Source organism: Crocuta crocuta, unplaced genomic scaffold (genome assembly GCF_008692635.1).
Source record: "Crocuta crocuta isolate KB4526 unplaced genomic scaffold, BGI_CrCroc_1.0 scaffold4, whole genome shotgun sequence".
Classification (NCBI taxonomy): Eukaryota; Metazoa; Chordata; class Mammalia; order Carnivora; family Hyaenidae; genus Crocuta; species Crocuta crocuta.
Genome location: NW_027529996.1, coordinates 5,417,816 through 5,442,166, shown reverse-complemented (window position 1 = coordinate 5,442,166; position 24,351 = coordinate 5,417,816). Strand labels below are relative to the sequence as shown.

General features: G+C 36.0%; 1 protein-coding gene across 1 annotated transcript in view; it reads right to left on the bottom strand.

The window, feature by feature from the left end:
* The window catches only part of NADK2 (NAD kinase 2, mitochondrial), a 46,609-nt gene extending 23,405 nt beyond the window's left edge, over positions 1 to 23,204 (bottom strand). Inside the window, exons 1-6 of the mRNA XM_077763484.1 lie at positions 23,186 to 23,204; positions 14,384 to 14,472; positions 13,407 to 13,495; positions 12,260 to 12,341; positions 4,873 to 4,956; positions 3,348 to 3,484 (exon numbers count right to left, since the gene is read on the bottom strand). Coding sequence (XP_077619610.1) covers positions 3,348 to 3,484; positions 4,873 to 4,956; positions 12,260 to 12,330 — 292 coding nt within the window. The 5' untranslated portion in view covers positions 12,331 to 12,341; positions 13,407 to 13,495; positions 14,384 to 14,472; positions 23,186 to 23,204. The remainder of the gene's footprint in view (positions 1 to 3,347; positions 3,485 to 4,872; positions 4,957 to 12,259; positions 12,342 to 13,406; positions 13,496 to 14,383; positions 14,473 to 23,185) is intronic.
* Between the last annotated feature and the right edge of the window lie 1,147 nt (positions 23,205 to 24,351).

The window sequence follows — 24,351 nt, the reverse complement described above, 5'->3', positions numbered from 1 at the left end:
ATTTTCTTACATGCTCATTGACTACCACCAATTACCTAACATTACCTAACCAATAAAACTGTACATTTATGACTTACTTCAACAGGACATGGGAATGACAATTTTCTATCCAAATTGATTATATGATTATAAATTTATAAATGATTATAAAATTATCTATATGATATATAAAATTAACTATAATGATTATAAAATTATAATTTGAATTTTTAAATAAAGAATTGTTATATTAGTGACAGGGACTGCTACATGTGCAATTCTCTTACACCACCATGCTGCTGGACTACCTAGGTCTAGTTGCATTGGGTACACCCAAGGGACTAGTAACGGCCAATGAAATATGAGGAAAAGCAGTGTTAAAGCCTGGCTCCTAAAACCTGCCTTAAGATAATCTCTGCTCTATCTTCTTACCATAAGCTACAGAGGATCCAACAGAAAACTCAAGAGGCCTTAGAAGATGGTAGGAGGTGCTGTTTGAAATTTCTTAAACACCCGGTTGACAGTAACATGAACTAGAAATGAGCTTTCATTATGTTAAGCCACAGAGATTCTGGGATTATTTATCAAATAATCTATCAAATTATTTATCAAAAATCAATTCATTTATCCAAATTAATACACCTATACTTGCAAATAAGTTACTTACTTATGTGATGGGAATTTTTAAAAATAATAATATACCAACACTACCTTCCCTTGAACACATCTTTTTTTTTTTTTTTGATGTTTATTTTTGAGAGAGAGACAGCATGAGAGGGGAGGGACAGAGAGAGAGGGAGACACAGAATCCAAAGCAGGCTCCAGGCTCTGAGCTGTCAGCACAGAGCCTGATGCGGGGCTCGAACTCACAAACCATGAGATCATGACCTGAACCAAAGTCAGACGCTTACCGACTGAGCCACCACTGTGCTCTGAACATATCCTTTACTAACTCATACATAAATACAACCCAGTAAAAGGATAGATTTTTTTTAATCTGAAAAGTTAAAAAAACAAATGAAAAACAAAAACACTAGAATTTTTTTCTCTGTAATCTTTTGCTTAAATTAGAAAGCTAGGGGAGCCTAGGTGGTTCAGTCAGTTGAGCATATGACTCTTGATTTTGGTTCAGGTCACGATCCCAGAATCATGAGATTAAGCCCTGCATAGAGCTCTGTGCTGAGTNGAGGGGAGGAGGGTGGGGGGATGGGCTAAATGGGTGATGGGCATTAAGGAGGGCACTTTTTGGGATGAGCACTGAGTGTCCTATGTAAGAGATGAATCACTAGGTTCTACTCCTGAAGCCAAGCCTATACTGTGTGTTAATTTGAATTTAAATTTTGAAAATTAAAATACATAAATATAAATATATTATTAGAAAACTAAATCCAGGATAAAACATGGTAGCATACTTATAATCTCAAATCTATTCCTGTATTTCAAAATTCCTAATGGCAGCTTCCTCAGAAATGTTCCCTACCAACTTGCTAAGAATTTAAATAGAAAAAAATCAGATACAATTTGAAATCTTCCTAAATTTTTTCTCGTAAAATAAAGCTATCAAAAAAACCTCACAAAAATCCCTCTAAAATAATGCTTAGACACAGTAAATATTATATAATTGCTTCTAATAAAAATAATTATTACAATAAGCACAGTAATTTCCAGTGTTACTACTGAGAAATCTGAAACTATTCTGATTCCAGATTCTTTATACAGAAAGGTACCTACTTCAGCCATAATCACCACCACCTCTCTGGAAGCTTCAGGAGCTTTGTTTCATCCCTAATAGTCTGACATACCTTGGTTTGAAATCTTTTACCATTAGTTATGCAAAGTACTTGTGAGTCCTTTCAATCAAAGAATGGTTCCTACATTTTGAGAAATTTTCTTGTATCACCTAATTTTGAATGTTTTCTCTTTTTATGGAAATACGTTAATCAGATGTGAACATACTGGATGTTACTTAGTTAATAACTATGTGATTTTGTTTCTATACATATTAATTAGTTTTACAAACTAAGTAAACAGTAAATCTGAGACAGGAATCCGAGCAATGAATCTCTGAATACCAATCTACAGCTTTCCTATTATGCAGCTGGTGAATTTCAGAGCCAAATCTTGAACATCTCTGGTGGTAGCAATAACTTCTTTTGGTGAGGGATAAAGTAAAACTTCTAGCTAAAAATTTAAAATCTTACTGGAGTCTTTCAAAGACAGTAATAGGAATCCATAGGCATACTGATTTTGGGGAGGGGGAGCATCTTTAAAAGAGGACAAGAACACACAGTTTAAGAACATTTTAATGCATATAAAGCTATAAATCAGCATGGGTGTGCCTTGGGGGCCCAACTGGTTAACTATCCCACTCTTGATTTGGGCTCAGGTCACAATGTCATGGTTTTGTGTGTTCAAGTCTTATGTTGGGCTCTGTGTGCTGAGCTGGGAGCCTGACTGAGAGTCTTCCCTCTCTTTACCCCTCCCCTGCTTGTGCGCTCTCTCCCTCTCTCAAAATAAATAAGCTGAAAAAGAAAAAAAAAAACAAAACCCAAAGCTATAAATCACCATGAAAAACTCTGAAAACAATGACTATAAATAAACATCAGGTACCATGACAAGACAGAGAAAGCAGATATTTAAAGGTAGCTTTTCCTGGTAAGTTTAGCCAAGAAATGAAACACTGCACAAAAAAAAAAAAAATCATTTCCTAGAGTCCATAGATATTTAGTATATCTCTTGGGATCTTCTTATATCATAAAATCTTAGTTACTAGAAAAAATTGGAAAATATGGTGAAATTATAATTCACAAATTAACTCACAATTGAGAATTCACCTGAATACTTATGACAAAAAGCTACATTATCACCTTATGTTAATATTCTCTTAGCAGCTTACAGAGATTGAAACACAAACCTTAAGGCTAAAATGCAAAATTTCCCAACAAAAAGGTTTTAATCAATAACCATAACTGTGGTAAATACATTTAAATACAACTATACAAGTGTAGAATTATTATGAAATCTACAGATTAGCTCATTTTATTTCTACTGCTTTTCCTTTTTGACATTTCAAAGATTAAGGCCAAGAATCCATCCTTAAACATCAACTAGTCTTTTAAACATTTGTAATCCTTCCATAAACAAGTTTCCAATCCTAGAAAACATTTCTTCTGGAAATATGCTTATTTCTTATTTCAGTACCTAGTCATTAAATTTTACACCTATAGTAGCTCACTGTATTTTCTTAAGTACGGTCAGTGGCACTAAAATCCTCAAATAATTATAAATGATTACTTCTAGAAATTAGGAATCAAAGGAACTCTACGTTAAATATTGCTCCAAACACATCTAATTCCCAATCCACCTACTTTCATCATGAACTCTTTCAATGTTGAAGGCTCTGCTATGTTGATTCAAACTCAGCTGCTGTTCGTGAAGATCCACGGGAACAGGGTTTATGCCTGTCCCTTCAAGGTACAACCTGATTCGCTGCCTCCATAACCACCTTAGAAGAGTGAGGAAAAGGAAATTATGTTAACACAGAATAAAGTATTTTTAAAATTAGACATTATAATTTCACCAAATTAAATTAAAAAATTAAAAATTAAATTTAAAAATCAATATTAAAACTAGTTATTCCACAAACAAATTATACCAGAAACACCTAAAACCCACAGTTTCCTATTCAAAGACAAATTTAGAGATTTAGTTCTCTTTTCAATTATAACAGAAATATCTAATGTATTTATACAGAATCTCACACATAACTTGAATTAAAGTCAAATTCTTTATCATATAGCCATTAAATCTAAGATAATGAGTTAGATATAGTTGTATTTTGTTCATACAAAAACATAACATGCAAAAAAGAAAGTACCCTGAAATTAACATAATATTGTGTTATGTTGGTCAGATAGACAAAACTCCCTCCCCTAAAGTTCTGTAATGATGATTTTATAAGAAAAAAGAAATCAATGACAAATATTGTAACATTTAAGATTATACCTAAATCTTAAATACTTTTGATAAAAGAAAAAAAATCCGGTATAATTGATTTTGAAACCAAAAACTGATGTCTCAAAAAGCCAGTGGGACCGATTTTGCTAGATTAGCATATAAAAATATACTCTCACTTGGTAGCTATAAACTGGTCATTTGTAGAGGTGCCGAAGTTCAGAAATGAATAGAAACTGGAATCATTATTAACGATTCCAGGAAGATTTAATACAATTTCACAAAAACTGGAGAAAAAGCTTTCTCCAACAATAAAAATCTAGTCCAAATCAGTAAATAAAAAGTAGTCCAACTTGGCTCGCTCTACTATCATCACCAACCCCATCTCAGCTCGTCCCCTCACCCTTCTCTTTTCAGGACAGCCTGGCTACTGAACAGAGTAAGTGAAAGAAATAGGAGAAAACACCCCCCTGATTAAGATACACTTAATATGTAAAATAAAGATACCAGGAACCTCAGCACAGTGGAGTAAATCCTCCCTCAGCCATTCCAGATGGGGAATAAGGATTAAAAAAAAAAAAATCAGAATTTGAACACTTAATTTTAGCCAATAGTTTTAACTATCTACCAAACTGCTAAGAACACAGAACAAGGTTAAGAAAGTAGAAACGTGGTCTCTATTTCACTGATGGAGAAAACCCCTCCACATGCAATTATATTATAGGCCAAGGGCATTTGTCAGGGTTTCTAGACAGTTCCAGCTGGACTAGAAGAAAATAAGGTAGAAGTGTTTGTGACTCAGCTAATTTATTAATTTGTATGGCTGCTGTGGTAACTACAGGCTAAGCCAAATATTATCTAACTTGTTCGGTTTAATAGCATTTCTAATGGCACATATTTATTAAGATTATTTATAAAACAATTGTAAAAAATTCCTACCTGAACTCACCACGATAGAACTTCTGTAAGGCTTCTGGAAAGGAATGTGTGTATCGAACAGGAAGACATAAATGACCCTCAGAGCTTTAAGAGATTTGGAGTGGTATAAAGGGAAGAAAAAAGGAAAAAAAAAACAAAAACACTTAATTCAAAACTACAAAATATAGACATATTTTGTAACTACAAAAATCAGACATAAAATTTCGTAAATTTTTATTCTACACTTCATTTTTTTGCTACAAAGTTTTCTGTATTTTTAATAAGACAAAAAGACCAAACAGAAAGACCAAAATGATTTTACATACAGCTTTAATGCCATGATACACAAATCTACTTAAGTTTCCACATTATAGTGAAACTAGAAATAATAGTAAATTTGCCATGATTGATTACCCTACAAAATTATCTGATGGTATAGTGGTGTTTGCATCCTACTTTTAAATTATTTAAGTATTGGGGTGCCTGGGTGGCTCAGTCGGTTAAGTGTCCAACTATGGCTCAGGTCATGATCTCACGGTTTGTAGGTTTGAGCCCCACATTGGGCTCTGTGCTGACAGCTCAGGGTCTGGAGCCTGCTTTGGATTCTGTGTCTCCCTCTCTTTCTGCCCCTCCCCTACTCATACTCTGTCTCTCTCTGTCTCAAAAATAAATAAACTATAAAAAAAATAATGTATGTATTAACTTTAGCCACGTCATTTTGGCATCAGCTTCCTCATCTCTAAAAGGGTGAGAACCACCAATCTCACAAGGTTATTCTGAGGAATCAAACTATTTATGTGAAAGTGAACCATAAATCTCTTCTAAATATCATTTAAGATATTCCAAGTCATAAAGAGAAATCATAAAGCTTAATCCAAAGCAATCCTTCATGTATTCAAAAAAATATAGAAGGATGAACTCCTTTCAAGAGTTAAGAGCTTGATGTATGGGGCACCTCAGTGGCTCAGTTGGTTGAACATCTGATTTTGGCTCAGGTCATGATCTCGTGGTTCATGAGCNTGTGAAAGTGAACCATAAATCTCTTCTAAATATCATTTAAGATATTCCAAGTCATAAAGAGAAATCATAAAGCTTAATCCAAAGCAATCCTTCATGTATTCAAAAAAATATAGAAGGATGAACTCCTTTCAAGAGTTAAGAGCTTGATGTATGGGGCACCTCAGTGGCTCAGTTGGTTGAACATCTGATTTTGGCTCAGGTCATGATCTTGTGGTTCATGAGTTGGAGCCCTACATCAGGTTCTGTGCTGATACCTTGGAGCCTAGAGCCTGCTTTAGATTCTATGTCTCCCTCTCTCTTTGTCCCTCTCCCATTTGCACTCTGTCTCTTCTTCTAAAAAATATAAACATTTTTTAAAAAAAGAGCTTGATGTAGAAGACAAATTTTTTTTTCTAAAAAATTGCAAATCACAAAGTGTTAAGATTGCCTACAGTTGCTATGGGAAGATGAGAGAATATGGCAACTAACATGGGAAAAGGTGTCCATAAAGCCCAATCATCAACTACATGATGCGTTGATCTTGAAAGAAATATTGAAAGTAGGCTTTGCAAAACAAACTCTTCATCATAATATTAACTTTTAAGCCTGAGGAGCAGAGAAAAAGGTTTTTACAAAGTTGTGACTGGTAATTTTCTTTACCTGAGTGAGAGGGTCAACACTGAAATTAAGAAACTTAAGTAAAGCCTAAGTTTTTTAATTTTTATATTCCCTGCAGCACTTTACACAGTGCTAAGTATATAACAAGGTATCAACAATCACTGGGTAGAACAATGCCTGCTAGGGTCAACTACAGGTCTAAAACATCCTAGAGAGAACAATCTCTCATGAGGTTATAGTCTGATAGAAGCTAGGGCTGTCAGCATCTGAAGGTCTGACTTGGCCAGAAGGATTCATTTTCAGTGTGGCTCACCCACAGGGCTGGTAAATTGTGTGAGCTACTGGTAAGATGCCTCAATTGTTCTCCATGTGAGCCTCTCTGTAGGGCTGCTTGACTATCTTCACATCATGCTGGCTGTCTTACCTCAGAATGAATCCAAAAAACCAAAGCAAAGTTGGAATACCATTTATGACCTGGCTTTGGAATCCACACACTGTCATACCATATTCCACAGGCCAGCCCCGATTTAATACAGAAGGGGATAGGGAACCACATAAAGGTGTAAATGCTAGGCAGCTACCTTGTAGGCTAGCTTCTACATGCCTTCCATTCTATTTTAACTATTAAGCATTCAAATGTCATAATTATTTAAAAGCTCAGTAGATGGAGTGCAGAATACAAACATATATACTTCAGTTTGTCTCAAGTTATATACTTAATTTAGATGAGTCCATGTGAGTGAACCATATTAGAAGGGTAATGTCCAGCCCAAGTCAAGCCTCTAGGTGCCTGCAACTCCAGCTGACATCTAACTATAACCTTAGGAGGAGAGATCTCAAGCCAAACCACTCACCCAAGCCAGTCCTGAATTCTAGATACACAGAAACCAGGAGAGATAATAAATGATTTTTACTGCTTAAGCCTTTAAGTTTGGTGTGATTTGTTATGCAGCATTTGATAACTAATAGAGGAAAGAAAATTTAAGTTGAATATTAACTTCCGGGATTATTTAAGGCTTGTGAGTCACCATAGTGCTTAAGAAAAAGGAATCAGGCAACCTGAATTACCGAACCAGCTGGGAGGCTGGAAGAGACCAGAAGAGAAACCTGAGGACTTCTAAAGCCTATTATTCTAGGTAGAAATTAGAGAAGCAGTAGTGTCTGCTTACCAGTTTCAAAATCTCCACAAGCTTATGACTATTAAACCAGGTTTTTAAAGGAAAATATGTTTCAACAAACTATATGAAATGTGATCACTAAAGAATCTCTTAATGATATAAAATGCCAGAAGAATTTCTAAAATATACATGCATCAACACTGAAAGCAGTAAAAAAAAAATTACTGAACCAATGATCTCAATAACTTATGCTCAAGAAATATTTCCTCAGCTAGGCTGGGGTCCTAGCCTTATTCCCTAAAAGTATGTAATCATTCATTTCAAAGGTTTACTGTCTATCCGCTATGTATACTACTATAAAAGCAATGGAGAAATTAAAATACAAGGTCCTATACTCAAGAAATTTATAGTCTAATGGAAGAGACAAACAACCAAGCAGAAAACAATATGAAGGGATAAGCACTCGCCACAGGGAATTGTATAGTTAGAGCCCACAAGATGCACCACAGTCTTGAATAAACAATTATATAACTACACAACTGAGGAAGTGGTACAAGGGCATTCTGGGCCAAAGCACACACAAAGACATGAAAAGAATATAGGCCTTTTGAAGAACTTTTTACTTCTTCTTTCAAATCCTACTGTCTTAAATATCAACAAAGCTCAACAGAGGAAAAGCCTCTACCCATGGTGTCAGCAGATGCTCAGATCGAACATTTGCACTTAAGAACAGTCTTCAGAGTGGGCAGTAGAGGAACTCGGTGAGGATGGTTAAAGATACAAACTTCCACTTGTAAGGCGGTAAGTACTGGGGATGTAACGGACAACATGATGCCTATAGTTAACACTGCTGTATAGTATATTTGAAAGCTATTAAGAGAGTAGATCCTAAGAGTTCTCATCACACAAAAAAACCCCACTTTTCAGGTCTATATGAGAAGATAAATGTTAACTAAGTTTACTGTAGTAATCATTTCACATGATGTGTAAGTTATTATGCAGTACACCTTAAATTTATGCAGTCTGTATGTGAATTATATCTCAACAAAACTGGGAGAAAATATGCAATTCAAAAAAAAAAAAATAAGAACCAGACTTAGAAAGAATCATAGGCTGTTCCTAGAGGTCGTCAGTTTTTTTTGTTTGTTTTTTGTTTTTTACTGATGAGCATACAGTAAATGAGGATAAATTAAACTAAAAAAGAAAATAGGCAATAGATGAAAGATCATACTATTATACTAAGGAATTTGCAATGTATCCATAGGTCATGAGGAAAGCCTAAAAGATTTTAATTGAGGACTGAATACAATATTTGCACTTTGGAAGAACATGAAGACAAAGTGTCATGGATGGGTTGGAAAGAGCAAGACTGGAAGCTACTGCAGTAATTTAAACAAGAAACTATAAAGGCCTACGCGATGTTCAGCAGCAGTGAGGATGGCAAGAGATGGACTCAACGGTAAGATCCCAAGAACTCAGAACTAGATCCACAGACCAATGTGGTAAGGTGTTGGCGGGGAGAGATGGGGAGGGACAGGTGGTCACAGCTTTAGCACAAGTTATGATTGTATTCATCAAGTATGGTAGAAGAGGGAAAAAGGAGATAGGTTCATCTGCAGGCATGTTACTTTTTTTTTTTTTTTTTTAAGCAGGAGCCATGCCCAATGTGGGGCTTAACTCACTATCCTGAGATTAAGAGTCACGTGGGGCACCTGGGTGGCTCAGTCAGTTAAGCATCCAACTCTTGATTTCAGCTCAGGTCATGATCTCACCGTTTGTGAGTTCAAGCCCCATGTCAGGCCAGGCTCCGCACCATCAGTGCTCACGATTCTCTATCTCCCTCTCTCTTTCCCTTCTTCCCTCCTTCTCTTTCAGTCTCTCTCTCAAAAATAAACAAACATTAAAAAAAAAAAAAGTCACATGCTCTACGGACTGAGCCAGCCAAGCACTCAGATGTTACATTTTTAATGCCATTGGATATATTCCAGTAGAGGGTAGTATGGCTAGAATAGCATGAAAAGAGAGAAAAGTAACAGGAGAAAAGGACACAGAATAATCAGGGACCAGAAAATGTAGAGTCTTGTATTAAGGAGACCACCTGTTCCAGTTTGCCTGGGACTGACAATTTTCCCAGGACATAGAATTTTTGGTGCTAAAACTAGAAAATCCTTGGCAAACCAGGAGGATAAGTTGTCACCCTAGCCAGAATAAAGAATTAGATTGTATTCTGAGTCAGATGGGAAGCCACCATATGATCTGGAGCAGAGAAGTCACATAGTATTATCAAACTTTCATAAAATGATCACTCTGGCTGCAGTGAGAAGAGAATATAAATAAGGATAAGAGTAGAAGTAAGATCAATGTTAGATATAAATATTTTGGAGTCCAGGATCTAAGATCAATCACAAACATTAATCCGTTATTCTGGAGACAGTATAGAGAGTGAAAGAGAGAAAGATGGCCCAGAGGATAATATATTAAAAACACTATTATTTAAGCAGTCACTAAAACATAACAGCCTTCAAAAGATACANTCAGTGGTCATAAAGCCAAAGACGTACAGATGCAACAAAGGAGAAGTTAGCACCAAAAATTTCCCAGAAATCATGTAAGACAAGGACTAAAATGTCCAGTAAGCTCAGTAACCAGGACATCACTAGGAAGACAAAAGGAATGTCAGTGAACTGGTGGGGGCAAATCCAGAAAAGATAGCAAAGGTTTAAAAATAACCGAAGTAGGGGTGCCTGGGTGGCTCAGTCAGTTAAGCGTCTGACTTCAGCTCAGGTCATGATCTCACAGTTTGTGAGTTTCAGCCCTGCGTCGGGCTCTGTGCTGACAGCTCAGAACCTAGAGCCTGCTTCGGATTCTGTGTCTCCCCCTCTCTGCCCCTCCCCTGCTCATGCTGTCTCTTTCTGTTTCTCAATAATAAATGAATGTTTAAAAAAAATGTTTTTAAAAATAACTGAAGTAAGTGGAGGTACCAAGCTTGGGGGTAAAGAGGAAGAATAAGAGAGACACAGGATAAAGGATTTATTAAATTTTCTTAAAAGAGTACAGTATTGAACAAGTTTCTAGCCTAAGAGGAACCATGTGCAAAGGGAGATAGGGAAAGAAAGGGAATAACAGAACAAGGTTTTGTTTTAAGCCAGGGAAAAGGTAAAGAAGTACTAATCCAGTGACTTCCATTTCCTCTATCAGGTAAGGGAGGAGGCTAATACTGACAGAGGAAGGATAGGGAAAGCAACGAGAGTGTACAAGTCAAATAGCATTGAGGAAGCCACCACAGAGAATGGGGAAGAGAGAGGACCTGAGCTACATAGAAAGTTTTGGGTCCAGTTCTAAGTGCTAGAAACTACAAACCTGTGGGGCACCTGGGTGGTTCAGTCAATAAAACGTCCAACTTTGGCTCAGGTCATGATCTCATGATTAGTGGGCTTGATCCCCACATCGAGCTCTGTGCTGACAGCTACCTCAGAGCTTGGGGCCTGTTTCAGATTCTGTATCTCCCTCTCTCTCTGACCCTCGCCTGCTCATGCTTTCTCTCTCTCTCAGGTATTTAAAAAAGAAAAAAAACATTAAAACATAAAAAAAAAGAAAGAATCTACAAACTGGAAGTAACTATGGACCAAAACTAGGCCACCAGGCTTAAGTTTCTATTTTTTCCCCAGATGGCCTCAGCAGTACTAATGGAGGAATAAAAAGGATGACAGATGAAGGATTGAGCAGAAAGACAATGTACAAAATATTTAAGAAATTTGTAAAGAAAGTGAATGAAATGAGGGAAAATTAATTGAAGAAAATAGAGGGGTTCAATGCACTGAAAACCAAAGGGCAGACATAGCTGGACTGAGGGAATAAGACTACTGTTAAACATAGGAGACTGTGGACAATAAACTATTTGTAAAAAAAAAAACAAAAAACAAAAACAAAACATAGGAGACTGTGTTCAGAGTGGAATTAAGATTTGCAAGATGGGGCAGTTCTGGATGATCATAAAGTCCAGGTATGGTCTTGGAAAGAAAAAAAATTAGTGATGGCAGGGTTTGGTCTTTTCCTTTAATTGATGAAGTCACACAAAAAATCAGTGGAGGTATAATCAGGAATGTAGATGAGAGACATAAGGAAAGGTAGAAGACGGGACATTAACTCATCCCTCTTCAGCAATACTGAAGGTTGCCAATACTGACCTAGGTCAAGGGCTCAGGTCTATCCTGCCACATATCCTACTCCCAGACTACCTGGGAAATCAAATTTAAGGACTTGTCCATTCCATATTATAATTTTCTACCACCAATGACAGTTAAATGTATACATATTTCTCATGCCCGAGCTATAAATAAGAGCTAGGTTCTTGGTAACAATTACAAAGAAGAAAATTGTACTAAAGGTAGAAATAAAGTCTACATACCTGGATTTCATCTCCAAAATGTTTTTGGAATATGGTTCTAACATTCATGATAACAAAGAGCAGCGATGCTTCCACTTAAACATCATGCACCGCAGTAAACTCTCTGTAGCTATAGAGCACAGCAATGTGATCATGGTAAAGGAAGTATAAAGACCTTCCCAAATTTAAGATTTATCAGAAATAGATACTGTGCAAAGCAAAGCATAACTGTATGTACCCCCCCTCCCCCACACACACCAATCAAACAGAATGTGTTCTTCCTTACCGTTCTGGATCAGTGTTTACTCCAATAACTGGTTTAAGTCTGTCCAGGACTTTACTTGCCGCCAGAAGCATTGTGCCATCACCTGCATAACCAGATTTGTTACAAAACTAGCTTTTAACATCATTCTTAACAAAAGTACTTTTAACAATCTCCCTCCCACCCCAGCCTGTTGACCACCACAGGTGACTCCACTTCCTTTCTATCCACTATCCCTAACCCAGGATTTGTCAACAGTGGCAATACTGACATTTAGGCCAGATAATTCTTTGTTGTGGAGGGCTGTCCTGTGCATAACCGGATGTTCAGAAGTATCTATGGCTTCTACCTGCTAGATGCCCAGCAGTAGCCCCCACATGGGAACTGCTGCTCTAATGCTAACATAGCTATTAGTCAGTTCTTTTTCCTTCTGTCACAAAATCAATCCAAACTCATAAATTCTTTTAATGAGAATATATACAACAAGGTGTTCAGTGTAGGTTTTTGTAACAAATGCTATCAACTTAAAGCTTTAGAAAGAATGTTCACTAACTTAATACAGCTCAGAAAAAATAGGTGTAGGTATATTAGAGTCAGAGTGGGATGAAATGTATCTAATCTTGTTAAACAATTTCAACTTTTTCTTTTTTTAAGACTAGTATAACTAGGGGCACCTGGGTGGCTCAGTCTGTAGGCATACAACTTTGGCTCAGATCATGATCTCACGCTTCTTGAGTTTGAGCCCCGTATCCGGCTCTACGCTAACAGCTCAGAGCCTGTAGCCTGCTTCAGTTTCTGTGTCTCCTTCTCACTCTGCCCCTCTGCCACTCATGCTCTGTCTTTCTCTGTCTCTCAATAATAGATAAATGTTAAAGAAAATTTTAAAAAGACTAGTGTAACTAAACCAAAATACAGTTACAACTCATTCTTTGAATCATATTTGAAGTTAAATGCACACCTTCAATATACACAGAACCTCACAATAACACCATTCACTAAAAAAAGTAAACTGTTACATACAGATCTTTTTAAATCTTATCCTAAAAATCCAAAAAATGCATCTTGTGGTAGGATTCTGAAGCCTTCATTACAGCTAGACCACAGGGTATCTGGAAACATATACTCAAGAGCATTTCTTCTTCCAATATGTTTCCCTCTGTAAGTCTATTACCTCCTGCAGCTATGACAGCATCTGCCCATCGAACAATTTCTTCATCATATTCTCTCCTCTTGACTAGACGGACCTCAATTCCCTCATTCCTAAGAAAGTAAAGGTTACATAAAATTTCCACTAATAACATAAAGGATGTTTTCTAAGAGGCAGATTATTACAATGATGTAAAATAAACAAATTAGTTTTATAAACAAATTTATGTGTAGCTTTGCAAGTTTAGCTTCAGTTTCATTTAATTACAAATAGCCAATTAACTATGGTAAGTCAAGAAGCACATGAGTAAACCGAAAGTTAAGGATGATCCCAAATCTCTACGTGCTTTAAAAACATCTTGTTACAGTCCCTGACAAATAGCAATACTGATAAATGAGAATTTCATTTTCTCTATTCCTGATGCTAAAATTCATTAATATAAAAATGGCCTAGAAGAGTCACCTCTTGAGAGACTTTTGTTTAATTATGAAACAAAATAGTCATTACTTTAAATCCAAAATATTCATTCAGTTGTCAGACACTGAAACAGTGACTAAAATACTTTCTACTTTGCATGTTCTCACACTGATTCTCTTATATACATATAAACTTATTCACTGACTGCATTAATTGAATTAACTGAAGTTCCTATAATATTTAGAAATTCAAAGAATATTTTAGTGAACACCCATATCATCTAGTATGCTGTTTAATAAAACATTACATACACAGTTGAAGTATAATGTATACAGAATTATCTCCATAGAACAGGCACTTCTCAGACCAAATATTAACTAAAAAATCTATGAAATGTCCAAGGCACATTAAAAATTTCCTTAGAAACACTACAATGTCAACTCCATTAACCATGATAAAATTTTCTGAAAATTATTTTATAATGGCAATCTTTACTTAAAATCTCAGGATCATCTGCTAATAAAAATAAAAATTAGAAGTCCTGGATACAAAGGCCCATCCAAGATCCAATCCCACGGACTTACCGTAAACTATCTAGAATGTGCTCTACATTTTTAGTGTGAATATGATGCCGTTCAAGCAGTCCACTGTAGCTAGAGCCTTTCAATGCAAGCTATATCAAAAGAAAACAAACTGTGTCTTATTACATGGCATATATTACACATTATAAGATCTCTCTTTAAACAACAGAGATGATTCTACGTAAAACAATGATTTTTTTTTTTAAGGCACATTTGTAGGACTATAAGTTTAAACTGAACTAGAAAGTCTGACTTCAGAAAATCATAATTTGGTTTCAATAACAAATATAGCATTAAGTTTCTTGAATCATGTAGTTAACAAGATCTCAAAATTTGCCTATTTGGGGTGCCTGAGTGGCTCCATCGGTTATGCATCCGACTTCAGCTCAGGTCACAATCTGTTTGTGAGTTCGAGCCCCACATCAGGCTCTGTGCTTACAGCTTAGAGCCTGGAGCCTGCTTCAGTTCCTGTGTCTCCCTCTCCCTTCCCTATCTCTCCTACCCCTGCTTGTGAGCTCTCTCTCTCTCAAAAATAAATAAGCATTAAAAATTTTTTTGCTTATTTTACAATTTTTAAATAGATTTTTAACACATTGCATATGGCTATTTGAAGACTAAAGATAAACTAATATTTTAGAAGTTAAATGACCTTTGCTCCACTTGGATTTGCAGCTCTCTTCTGTTCAGATTTATGAACTTTATTTGGAATTTACCCCACACAATCCAAAGGGCTGGTTAGCTCACTGAAATTGGATAACATTTAGATATAAAGACATATATCATTCAAGAAGATCTTTCCTAGTCCATTGGAGTGACATTTTATAATATCACTACCTTACCACTAATATTCTCGTTTTAAAATATATGTCTTCTAAATAAAGTAAAAGTAAATAAAGTATTAATGTTGAGAAAGAAGTATAGAAATATCTTCAATAAACATCCACTTAATCAAGTAGGAAATTTGTCCAGTAGAGTGAATGCCAGAATTAAAAAGTATATTGTGGGGCACCTGAGTGTCTCAGTCAGTTAAGCATCAGACCAGCTCAGGTCATGATCTTGTGGTTCACTGGTTTAAGCCTTGCGTCAGGCTCTGTGCTGACAACTTGGGGCCTGCAGCCTGCTTCAGATTCTGTCTCCCTCTCTCTCTCTGCCCCTGCCCCACTCACACTCTGTATCTCTCAAAAATAAACATTAATAAAAAAATTTTTATGAGCATATTGTTTCCTTCTCTAACTTCCTTTACACCTTGCCTCTTTNCGAACCGCGAGATCATGACCCAAGCGAAAGTCGGACGCCTAACCGACTAAGCAACCCAGGCGCCCCCAGAATCAGTTTTTCAAGTATGTGACCAAAACACAATTTTAAATATATTCTTTTGCTTTAAATCATTACTGAATTATAAAATAAAACCACATTTTAGATAGCATTCTTAATATTTTACTTTTTTAAAAAAAGTTATAAAAATAATACAACATGGAAGATACATAAAATTAAATTTGCACATAATCTTATTATCCCAGGATTAAGGTTTATGTCAATATTTTGATATCTACCTTTCCAGTCTTTTGTTTATGAATACAGGGTAAGAGTTTCAGAATAGTTTTGTCCTCACTCTATAATCTAAAGAGAAACGTATGCTCCTCAAAAGAAGAGTTAAGGACACATCTGGCTATTTGAAAATCAGAACATAATGTTAACTCACAAAGATACACTAGATCTGATAACCTATACAGCACTTTAATGTCCAGACATAAGGTTCATATTTAGACAGGGCATATCAACATCAAAATTTTAAGGAAAGCAGTAACCAAGGTAATTAAAATAATCCTTCATTTACTTTAATAAAAAATCAACATAAAACAGGTTTGAAAAACTTTTAAGAGTAGGATGTCTGAATATGGATAAACACAGTATTAACATTCAGATTATTATCATTACCCAAGTGCAAATTAACTAAAACTGTACTAACCACCTCTCAGTGAGTATGGATCACAGTGCTTTTCATCTCTACTCTCTCCCTGGGGATCTCTGGTTTCAAGGCTTTCTGGGAGAGATCTGTATGCAGAGGACTCCCAATTGCTAACCCGGCCTCTCTACGGGGCTCTGAATAAATGTACCCAACAGTGTATGTGACATCTTTCTCTGGATATCTAACAGGCATCTCAAGCCTTTGGCTTTTCTAGCAGACTAGTTACCATGGTATGTTATTTTGTTATAGTAATTACCTCTCATGACCCTATTTCAAGAGTGCACACTCTACACAGCTAGAAATTAAGCTCTAAATAATTACATTCATTAATTCAAATATTTGAGTGCCTACTACTGAATTCATTTAAACATTAGCTGAGCTCAATTAAATGTATTTAATAGGGCAATGAAAGCTGCCAAGGACAATGAAAATTCAAATGTATGTAAATCTATTAGAACAGTTTTGTCAAATGTACTGCTTCTAACCTGCTATAAATAAAACTTAAGGGTAACTGCCCCTCACTTGCCTGTCCAGATTTTTATCTTATGTTCCAATTTTTGGTTTGGACAATAAAGAACATGCGCCCAGGAATACAGGACATATTCTACTGTATGGTAACCGTAAACTTCAGTCTGGTGGTTCAGCTTTGTGCTTACTTCCTGGCTCTCAGAAAACTCCAGAAAAATGAGATTACTTAGCATTTAAGTATTAGGAAACTTTGGTTTGAGATGGTGAAGGGGGTTTGAATTTGTGGAGAAAATAATTTTGGAACACTAACAAAAAACTTCAAGTTTTCCATTACTTTAATAAATTTGGCTAGCAACACTAAAATTCCTAAATTTCCAAACCTAAATACAAAGTTCATTTAGCATCAGAATACTTAATATTGAGGCAGAAAAGGGTCATTTCATAAATTCTGTTTCCACTCAGATATCTTCCTGTGAACTAATTCTCTAAGAACTCATGCTCAATACATTTATTTAGAAAATACAAGTTCTTAATTATTTTCTTTAATGATCTAGATGGCTGGGATAGTAAGGTTCATTAAAATGGACTGGCTAAACTAAGCAGATACAAAGCATTATAAAATGCCTGAATAAAATAATCAATTAGAAAGTCTTGGGGCACCTGAGTGGCTCAGTCAGTTAAGCATCCAATTTTGGCTTTAGTCATGGTCTCCCGTTTCACGGCTTGGAGTCCGCATCAGGCTCTGCACTAATGGTGCAGAGGCTGCTTGGGATTCTCTCTCTCCCTCTCTGTCTCTGCCCCTTCCCCATTTGCTCTTTCTCTCTGTCTCTCAAAATAAATCAACAAACTTAAAACAATAAAATAAATAAAATAATTTAAAAAATTAAAAAAATAAAGTTAAAAAAAAGTCTTAAATTACCACTCAACTGCCTCTTACAGTTTTAAAGTTTTCTTTTATACTTGTAGGCTAGTAAGAATTTCTAGCTATCGCTCTGAATATAACAAGCCTTCAAAGATTAAAAAACACACTTTAATCAAACAAAATCACGAACACAAAGTCTATGTCTTATAGTTAAGCAATTAGAGAAATTACTGAAATTTAGAACACATTCAAATTCTGCAATGCTATACCACGGGTATTAGTAACAAAGTTTTAATATTTTTTCTCCCCCCCCCAAAAAAAAACCCCACCAAAACCCTTCTGTTAGTTCTTAATCTGCATTAAAAAATTTTTTTAAAGATTATTCACCAGAATATTTGGAAACAGCAGTGTGAATTTAAAAGATCTATAGGGGTGCCTAGGCTTAGTCAGTTAAGCATCCAACTCTTGATTTCAGCTCAGGTCATGATCTCATGGCTCAGCTGGGGAGTTTGAGCCCCGTGTCAGGCTCTGTGTTGACAGCACGGAGACTGCTTGGGATTCTCTCTCTCCCTCTCTGTCCCTCCCCTGCTCACTCTCTCTCTCTCAAAATAAACAAACAAACAGGAAAAAAGTTAAAAAAAAAAAAAAAAGGATTTATAGTCCGACACATTTCAGTACAAGCAAAGAGAGTTTCTCCTACAAAATTTCCAAAAACCAACATCACTTCTCCCCAAGTAGCCTGGAAGTTAAAATACAACAAAGCATGAAAGGAAAAAAGGATTCTAAACCAACAAAAATTTGCCCACATTAAAGTTAGATGTGATAGGCTATTTCCTAAATGATCCAACCACTTTTAATAAAGTATCATAGATATTTTTTACTTGACCAAAACTGAGTTTATTACAAAACAAATTTTTAATACTTGTTTTACTAGTCCGTTGAATGTTACTACTTTGTACTCTCCAATAATTCACAGGATTATATAATAATAATTCAGTAAGGGAAGGATATATGTCTTTTTAAATTTAATGCAAAAGAAATATACAAACTTTTGGAGACAATGACCTATTTGGTACATAAACTCACTCAGCATAGTTTAAGCACTCTTAAAAAGCATACCCACGGAACTAAATGGTACAGTTAACTCAAAACTGCCTTAAAATGATAAGAGACACCTAGTCAACAATGAGAAAGTAAACTATTCCACCTCACATGATCAGGCCTGGTACAGTGAACCCTAAATACTTCTCCGGCTCTATCTGGCATTTATCTTGGATCATTTCAGTTTCACTTAGCCTTTCTCCCAGGCACTCACCTTTACTTTCCCCATCATTCTTTTCCTACTTCTGCCTTCCTCTTTTTATTCTGTTTACGTACTCCCTTATATGTTGGGATTGTTCAAGCTTCCATCTCTGACTTTCTTATCGGCTCTCACTTCGTGTTTTTTGTTACCTCCCCACTCTAGGACTTGATGTCCCAAGTGTACCCTGGTAACTATGAAATATATACGGTTAGCTCATACCTTTCTCTTAAGTTTTAGGCTCAAAATTTCAATGTCTGCATTTATATGCCCCCCATTGGTAGATCAGGTACCTTTCTCCAAAATCATCTAAATCTGATTACATATTCCTCCTTCAAATTTCCTCCTCTCAGTCCCATATACCAGTTAATAATACTTACAGTTATATAAACAACAGAATAAATGCAGGTGTCCCCTCTAATTCTTCCCTCACACTCAATCTCCACTGTCAGTCAGTGGTGAAGAACAGCAATCATACCTGTAAACTGTTCTCCAATCTGTCCTTCACAGTCATGCTGCCACTGCCTGAGTTCTGAACAACATCAGCTCTTATCTGGCCTCACGCAATACCCTGCCTCCAGAATTTCTAACTGCTTTAGTCTTTAAAAGTCTTTATTTCCCAGTCCTGCAACCTAACCATTGCCACCAGAAGCCTGCTTTCATACTGGTCCCAGTATGAAAAGTCTCAGAAAAACTGACCCTCGGGGCGCCTGGGTGGCTCAGTCGGTTAAGCGTCCGACTTTCGCTTAGGTCATGATCTCGCGGTTCGTGGGTTCGAGCCCCGCGTCGGGCTCTGTGCTGACTGCCAGCTCAGAGCCTGGCGCCTGTTTCAGAGTCTGTGACTCCCTCTCTCTCTGACCCTCCCCTGCTCATGCTGTCTCTCTCTCTCTCTCTCCTAGAAATAAATAAAAACATTAAAAAAATTTTAGAAAAAACAAAACAAAACAGAAAAACTGACCCTCCACTCCTCTTGTGGGGAAGAGGAAAGGATGGACAGTTGTATTCTATTGCTAAAAAAGACTGAAAATGACTAGGACATAAAGCCAACTCCTGCACATGACATTTAATACTCTGATAAGGTCCAGCCTACCTGTTTAGCTTCTATATACTTACTCTTGAACAAAGATTTTTGAACTGCCCTTAAAATGTCTGTCACATCAATCTATTGATCACAACCAGCACTGGTATTAAGAAAATATAAATTCTACTACATGCAACTGCTCAATTGTTTCAGGTTACCTTTTATTTCAAATACGAGTATATGTACTTAGGCATGATGTAAAATTTTTCTGACTGTGGATTACAGTCAAAAACATTTATGTTCTTTTGGTTGGCAAAGATTAACTTCTCCACTGTCTCATTAGTGCTGTTCTCTACCCTTCACATATAAATTCTTCCTTATTCTTTAATATTTAATTAAAATATCCTAAACTTAAAGGACCTCATTTCACTCTCATCATATTGGCAAAAATGATAAAGTCCACCAAATGCTAATGAGAACATGAGGTATCATGGATATAGATGTTCAAAGCTTATGGAAATATTATTTGTACTTCTAATTGCATTTTTTAATAGTAGAAAAACTGGAATCAACCTCAGTATCCAAACAATGTAATACTTGACAGCACTTAAAAGAAATTAACATATATCAATAGAGGTAAGTTTCAATCCCAACTGAATTAAGAAAAGCAAATTTCTAAACAATAGGTATACAATCTAAAAAATATACTATTGATGTAACTTTAAGACACACAAAACAATATCCTAATTTTTACTGACATGGTCACATTAATAAATGTAGTAACATGCATGAAAAAGACATATATGTACATATATGTTTAACAACTTCAGGCTAGTGGTTACCTCTAGGGACACAGGAAGAGGAAAAATTGGAAGGATGGGACTTTAGTTATAACACTTCCTTTAAAAATATCTCAAGCATTGGGGCGCCTGGATGGCTCAGTTGGTTAAGCGACCGACTTCAGCTCAAGTCATAATCTGGGAGTTTGTGAGTTTGAGCCCCAGGAGAGCTCTGTCCTGACAGCTCAGTGCCTGGAGCCTATTTTGGATTCTGTGTCTTCCTCTCTCTCTCTGCCCCTCCCCTGCTCACACTCTTTCTCTCAAAAATAAACATTAAAAAAAATTTTTTTTAGGTATCTCAAGCAAATGTGGCAAAATATTGGTATCTGTTAAGTTGGGTATACAGGTGTCTATTGTGAAAGTTTTCTATGTGGTAAAAATATTTCATAACTGAAAGCCAAAATTTAAGAAGATTACTAGCAAGTCTACTTAAAAGTTGAAAAATGCAAAGGTCATCTTTTTCCTTTTCATTCTTGCCCTTCCCCAAATTACTCCCTCACTTCTCTGTATTCCCATTGAGCACTTATAAACAGATATAACACAATTCAATATATTTTTTCCATACATTTGGGAACCCTTTTTTTTATTCACCTGTGGTTCCCCAGGACTTAGCAGGATGTCCAGTACTTAGCAAGTTCTGAAAGAATGGGTAACACTTCAAAAAAATTTAAGTTAACCAACAAACTTCATGAATGTTGGCAACAGTGACACTATAAGCAAGTATTTTTAAAGATCATAATTTTTATAATTAGCCTCTCCATTACAAAAATACTTTTTTTTTTTTTTTTTTTTAAGAGAGAGAGTGCAACAAGGGAGAGGGGCAAAGGGAGAGAGCAAGAATCTTAAGCAGGTTCCATACTCAGCACAGAACCCAACACAGGACTCGATCCCACAACCCTGGGATCAAGACCTGAGCCAAAATCAACATTCAACTGAGCCACCCAAGTGCCCTATAAAACTACTTCTTAGAAGAAAGTAAAAAATTCAAAACTATTACTTCCTGTAAGAAGTAATTAAAAAAAAAAACTATACGAGCAAGAGTTTAATTAAATAAATCTTCAGTTATTTTAGTGGTCTGTTTTATAAAGGAACCTATTTTGAAGTGATCAAATCAGTACCATTGTAGGTATGAAATTTAATAAATAATGGTGCTATTTACATAACGATCATTATTGTGGCTGAAAAATCATAATTATGCTGCTTTAAATTATGTAAATTATAGATTAATTTGCTCTTCCTAAAAATTATGTAAACAAGGAAAAGCAGACATTATTATACCTATTTCAAAGTCAAAGAGGCTGATAAAGAGAGAGAGATTAGGTTACTTGATCCAGTTTACAAAGCTAATAGATTGGTGCCAGTATCCAAACTCAGATCTCTTGCTCTCAATCCAGGACTTGTCTACTAGAAACTTCTGAGATCTCTATATTAACTACAGATTTCACCCCTCCATGAGAACTAAATACTCATTAGGGCACTAAGCCTCAATTTTATGATCAAGTTACATAGGCCAGGAACTATTCTGTTCCTATATCCTAATTCTACCAACTTTTAATTAGGAAGAAAGCCAATTGATTATCTTCTCCTTGAATGCAAATGTCTTATGGAGGTTGGTCATTTCCTGCACAATCCACATCATATATAATGAACTTTCCTAAGGCATGAAATAACTAGCACATTTGGTGGTATTTTGAAATACAGATTTGTTACGTATTACAAAGATTAGTGATAGTGAAAAATAAAGTTAACTTATACTTTACTAGCTAAGAAGATATTAATGTGCATTGATAAACACTTTTTACTCAAAACTTAATTCATATAATTAAAAAACACAGGAAAAGTAATCACAGTAAAAAATTATGTGATTTACACTCTCATGGCTGGCCACATAGTTGTAGTTTTTAAAACCTCTCCCAAGTAATCCTGATACAGAAAAGGCTGAAAATCAGGGCTCTAAAGCACATTGGTCAATGATTATGTTAATGGTGGAATTTCAGCTACTGTTAATACTCAACCCTTTTACATCTTTCTGGGTCTCCTATTTAACGACAAATATTTATGGAAAGGAGCATGCCGTAAGCCTTGTATCACACAAAATCTGATACGTTTTTCTTTCCCCCTCCCAAAATCCCATGGTCAAATAAAAATCCTGTTTTGTTTAGGCTCATGTTTCTCAAACATATTTAACACATGAAGCCGCTTTTAGGAACCTCATGTTGGCAACCTCTATCTTAAGATTTCAGCGGCTACCATCTTTTGGAACAATAATAGCTGGAAATAAGGCCGTGGACTGGAAGCATCCAAGAGAACTAAAAATAATTTTTAAAAAGTCAAACATTTTACTACCTTCTTTGGTGGGGACGGGAAGGTGGAGAGGATGATGAATAATATGCAGTCCTTGCCCTGAAATCTAGAGAAGAAAATAATCAGATTATACTCGAGGGTGGAAAGCTCTAATATGGAAGTATTGGGAAGATACAGTGAATGAATACCTAATACAACCTTCGTGGCCAAAGACGGGCACAGCAAGGTTACAAAGGAAGGCTTCCTTTCAGAGGAATGTCTGAAGCTTGACCTCAAAGGAATTTGGTTAGAGGAAGAGAGGAATTTCAAAGCAAAAGAGGCTGCAGAGGAAAAGACACTAACAGATGCAAATCAAACCACCCTGAAATGCCATTTTTTTCACCTCCCAGCTTGGTAAGAACCCAAAATGTGATAAACTTCTTGTGGAAGTAACAGCAACTTTCATCTATTGCTGGTGAAGGAATACATTGGTACAGCCTCAAATGGGGAGAAATTTAGCAATACCCATTAAAATTTCAAACATACATGCCTTTTGATTCAGCAGTTCCACTTTTACGTGTTTATCTTAGAGCTTCATTCACACATACATAAATTAACACAAATGTTATTATAGAATGTATTTTAATGTTTATTTTTGGAGGGGGGAGGGGAGGAATGGGAGGGGGGAGGGAGAGCATCACTGGAATGCATGTAAGCAAGGGAGGGGTAGAGAGAGGGACAGAAGACCCAAAGCAGGCTCCCACTGACAGCAGTGAGACCAGTGTGGGGCTTGAACTCATGAATCTGAGATCATGACCTGAACTGAAATCAGAAGCTTAACAGAATGTATTTTTATTAAGACATATGCACACAATGGACTACTACACATACTATTTTAAAGAAAGAACAAGGTGCAGAATAGCTTAAATAGTATGTTATCACTAAGTAAAAAGGGATAGGACAAAGAAAAATAGTATTTCATTGTGTTGATTTGTATGTAAAGATTATTTCTGGAAGGAAACACAAGACACTGTCTACTTCCAGGGACAAAAACGGAGTACCCAGTAACAGGAATAAGGGAAAGACTTTTCATTGTATACCCTTCTGTAGCTTTTACATTTTGAACCATTTTAATGCACCACTAATACATAAATACATAAAATGAAATCAGCACAGCACCTAATGAAAATTAAATGTTTGAAATTAATGGAAAATGAAGTTCAAGACAA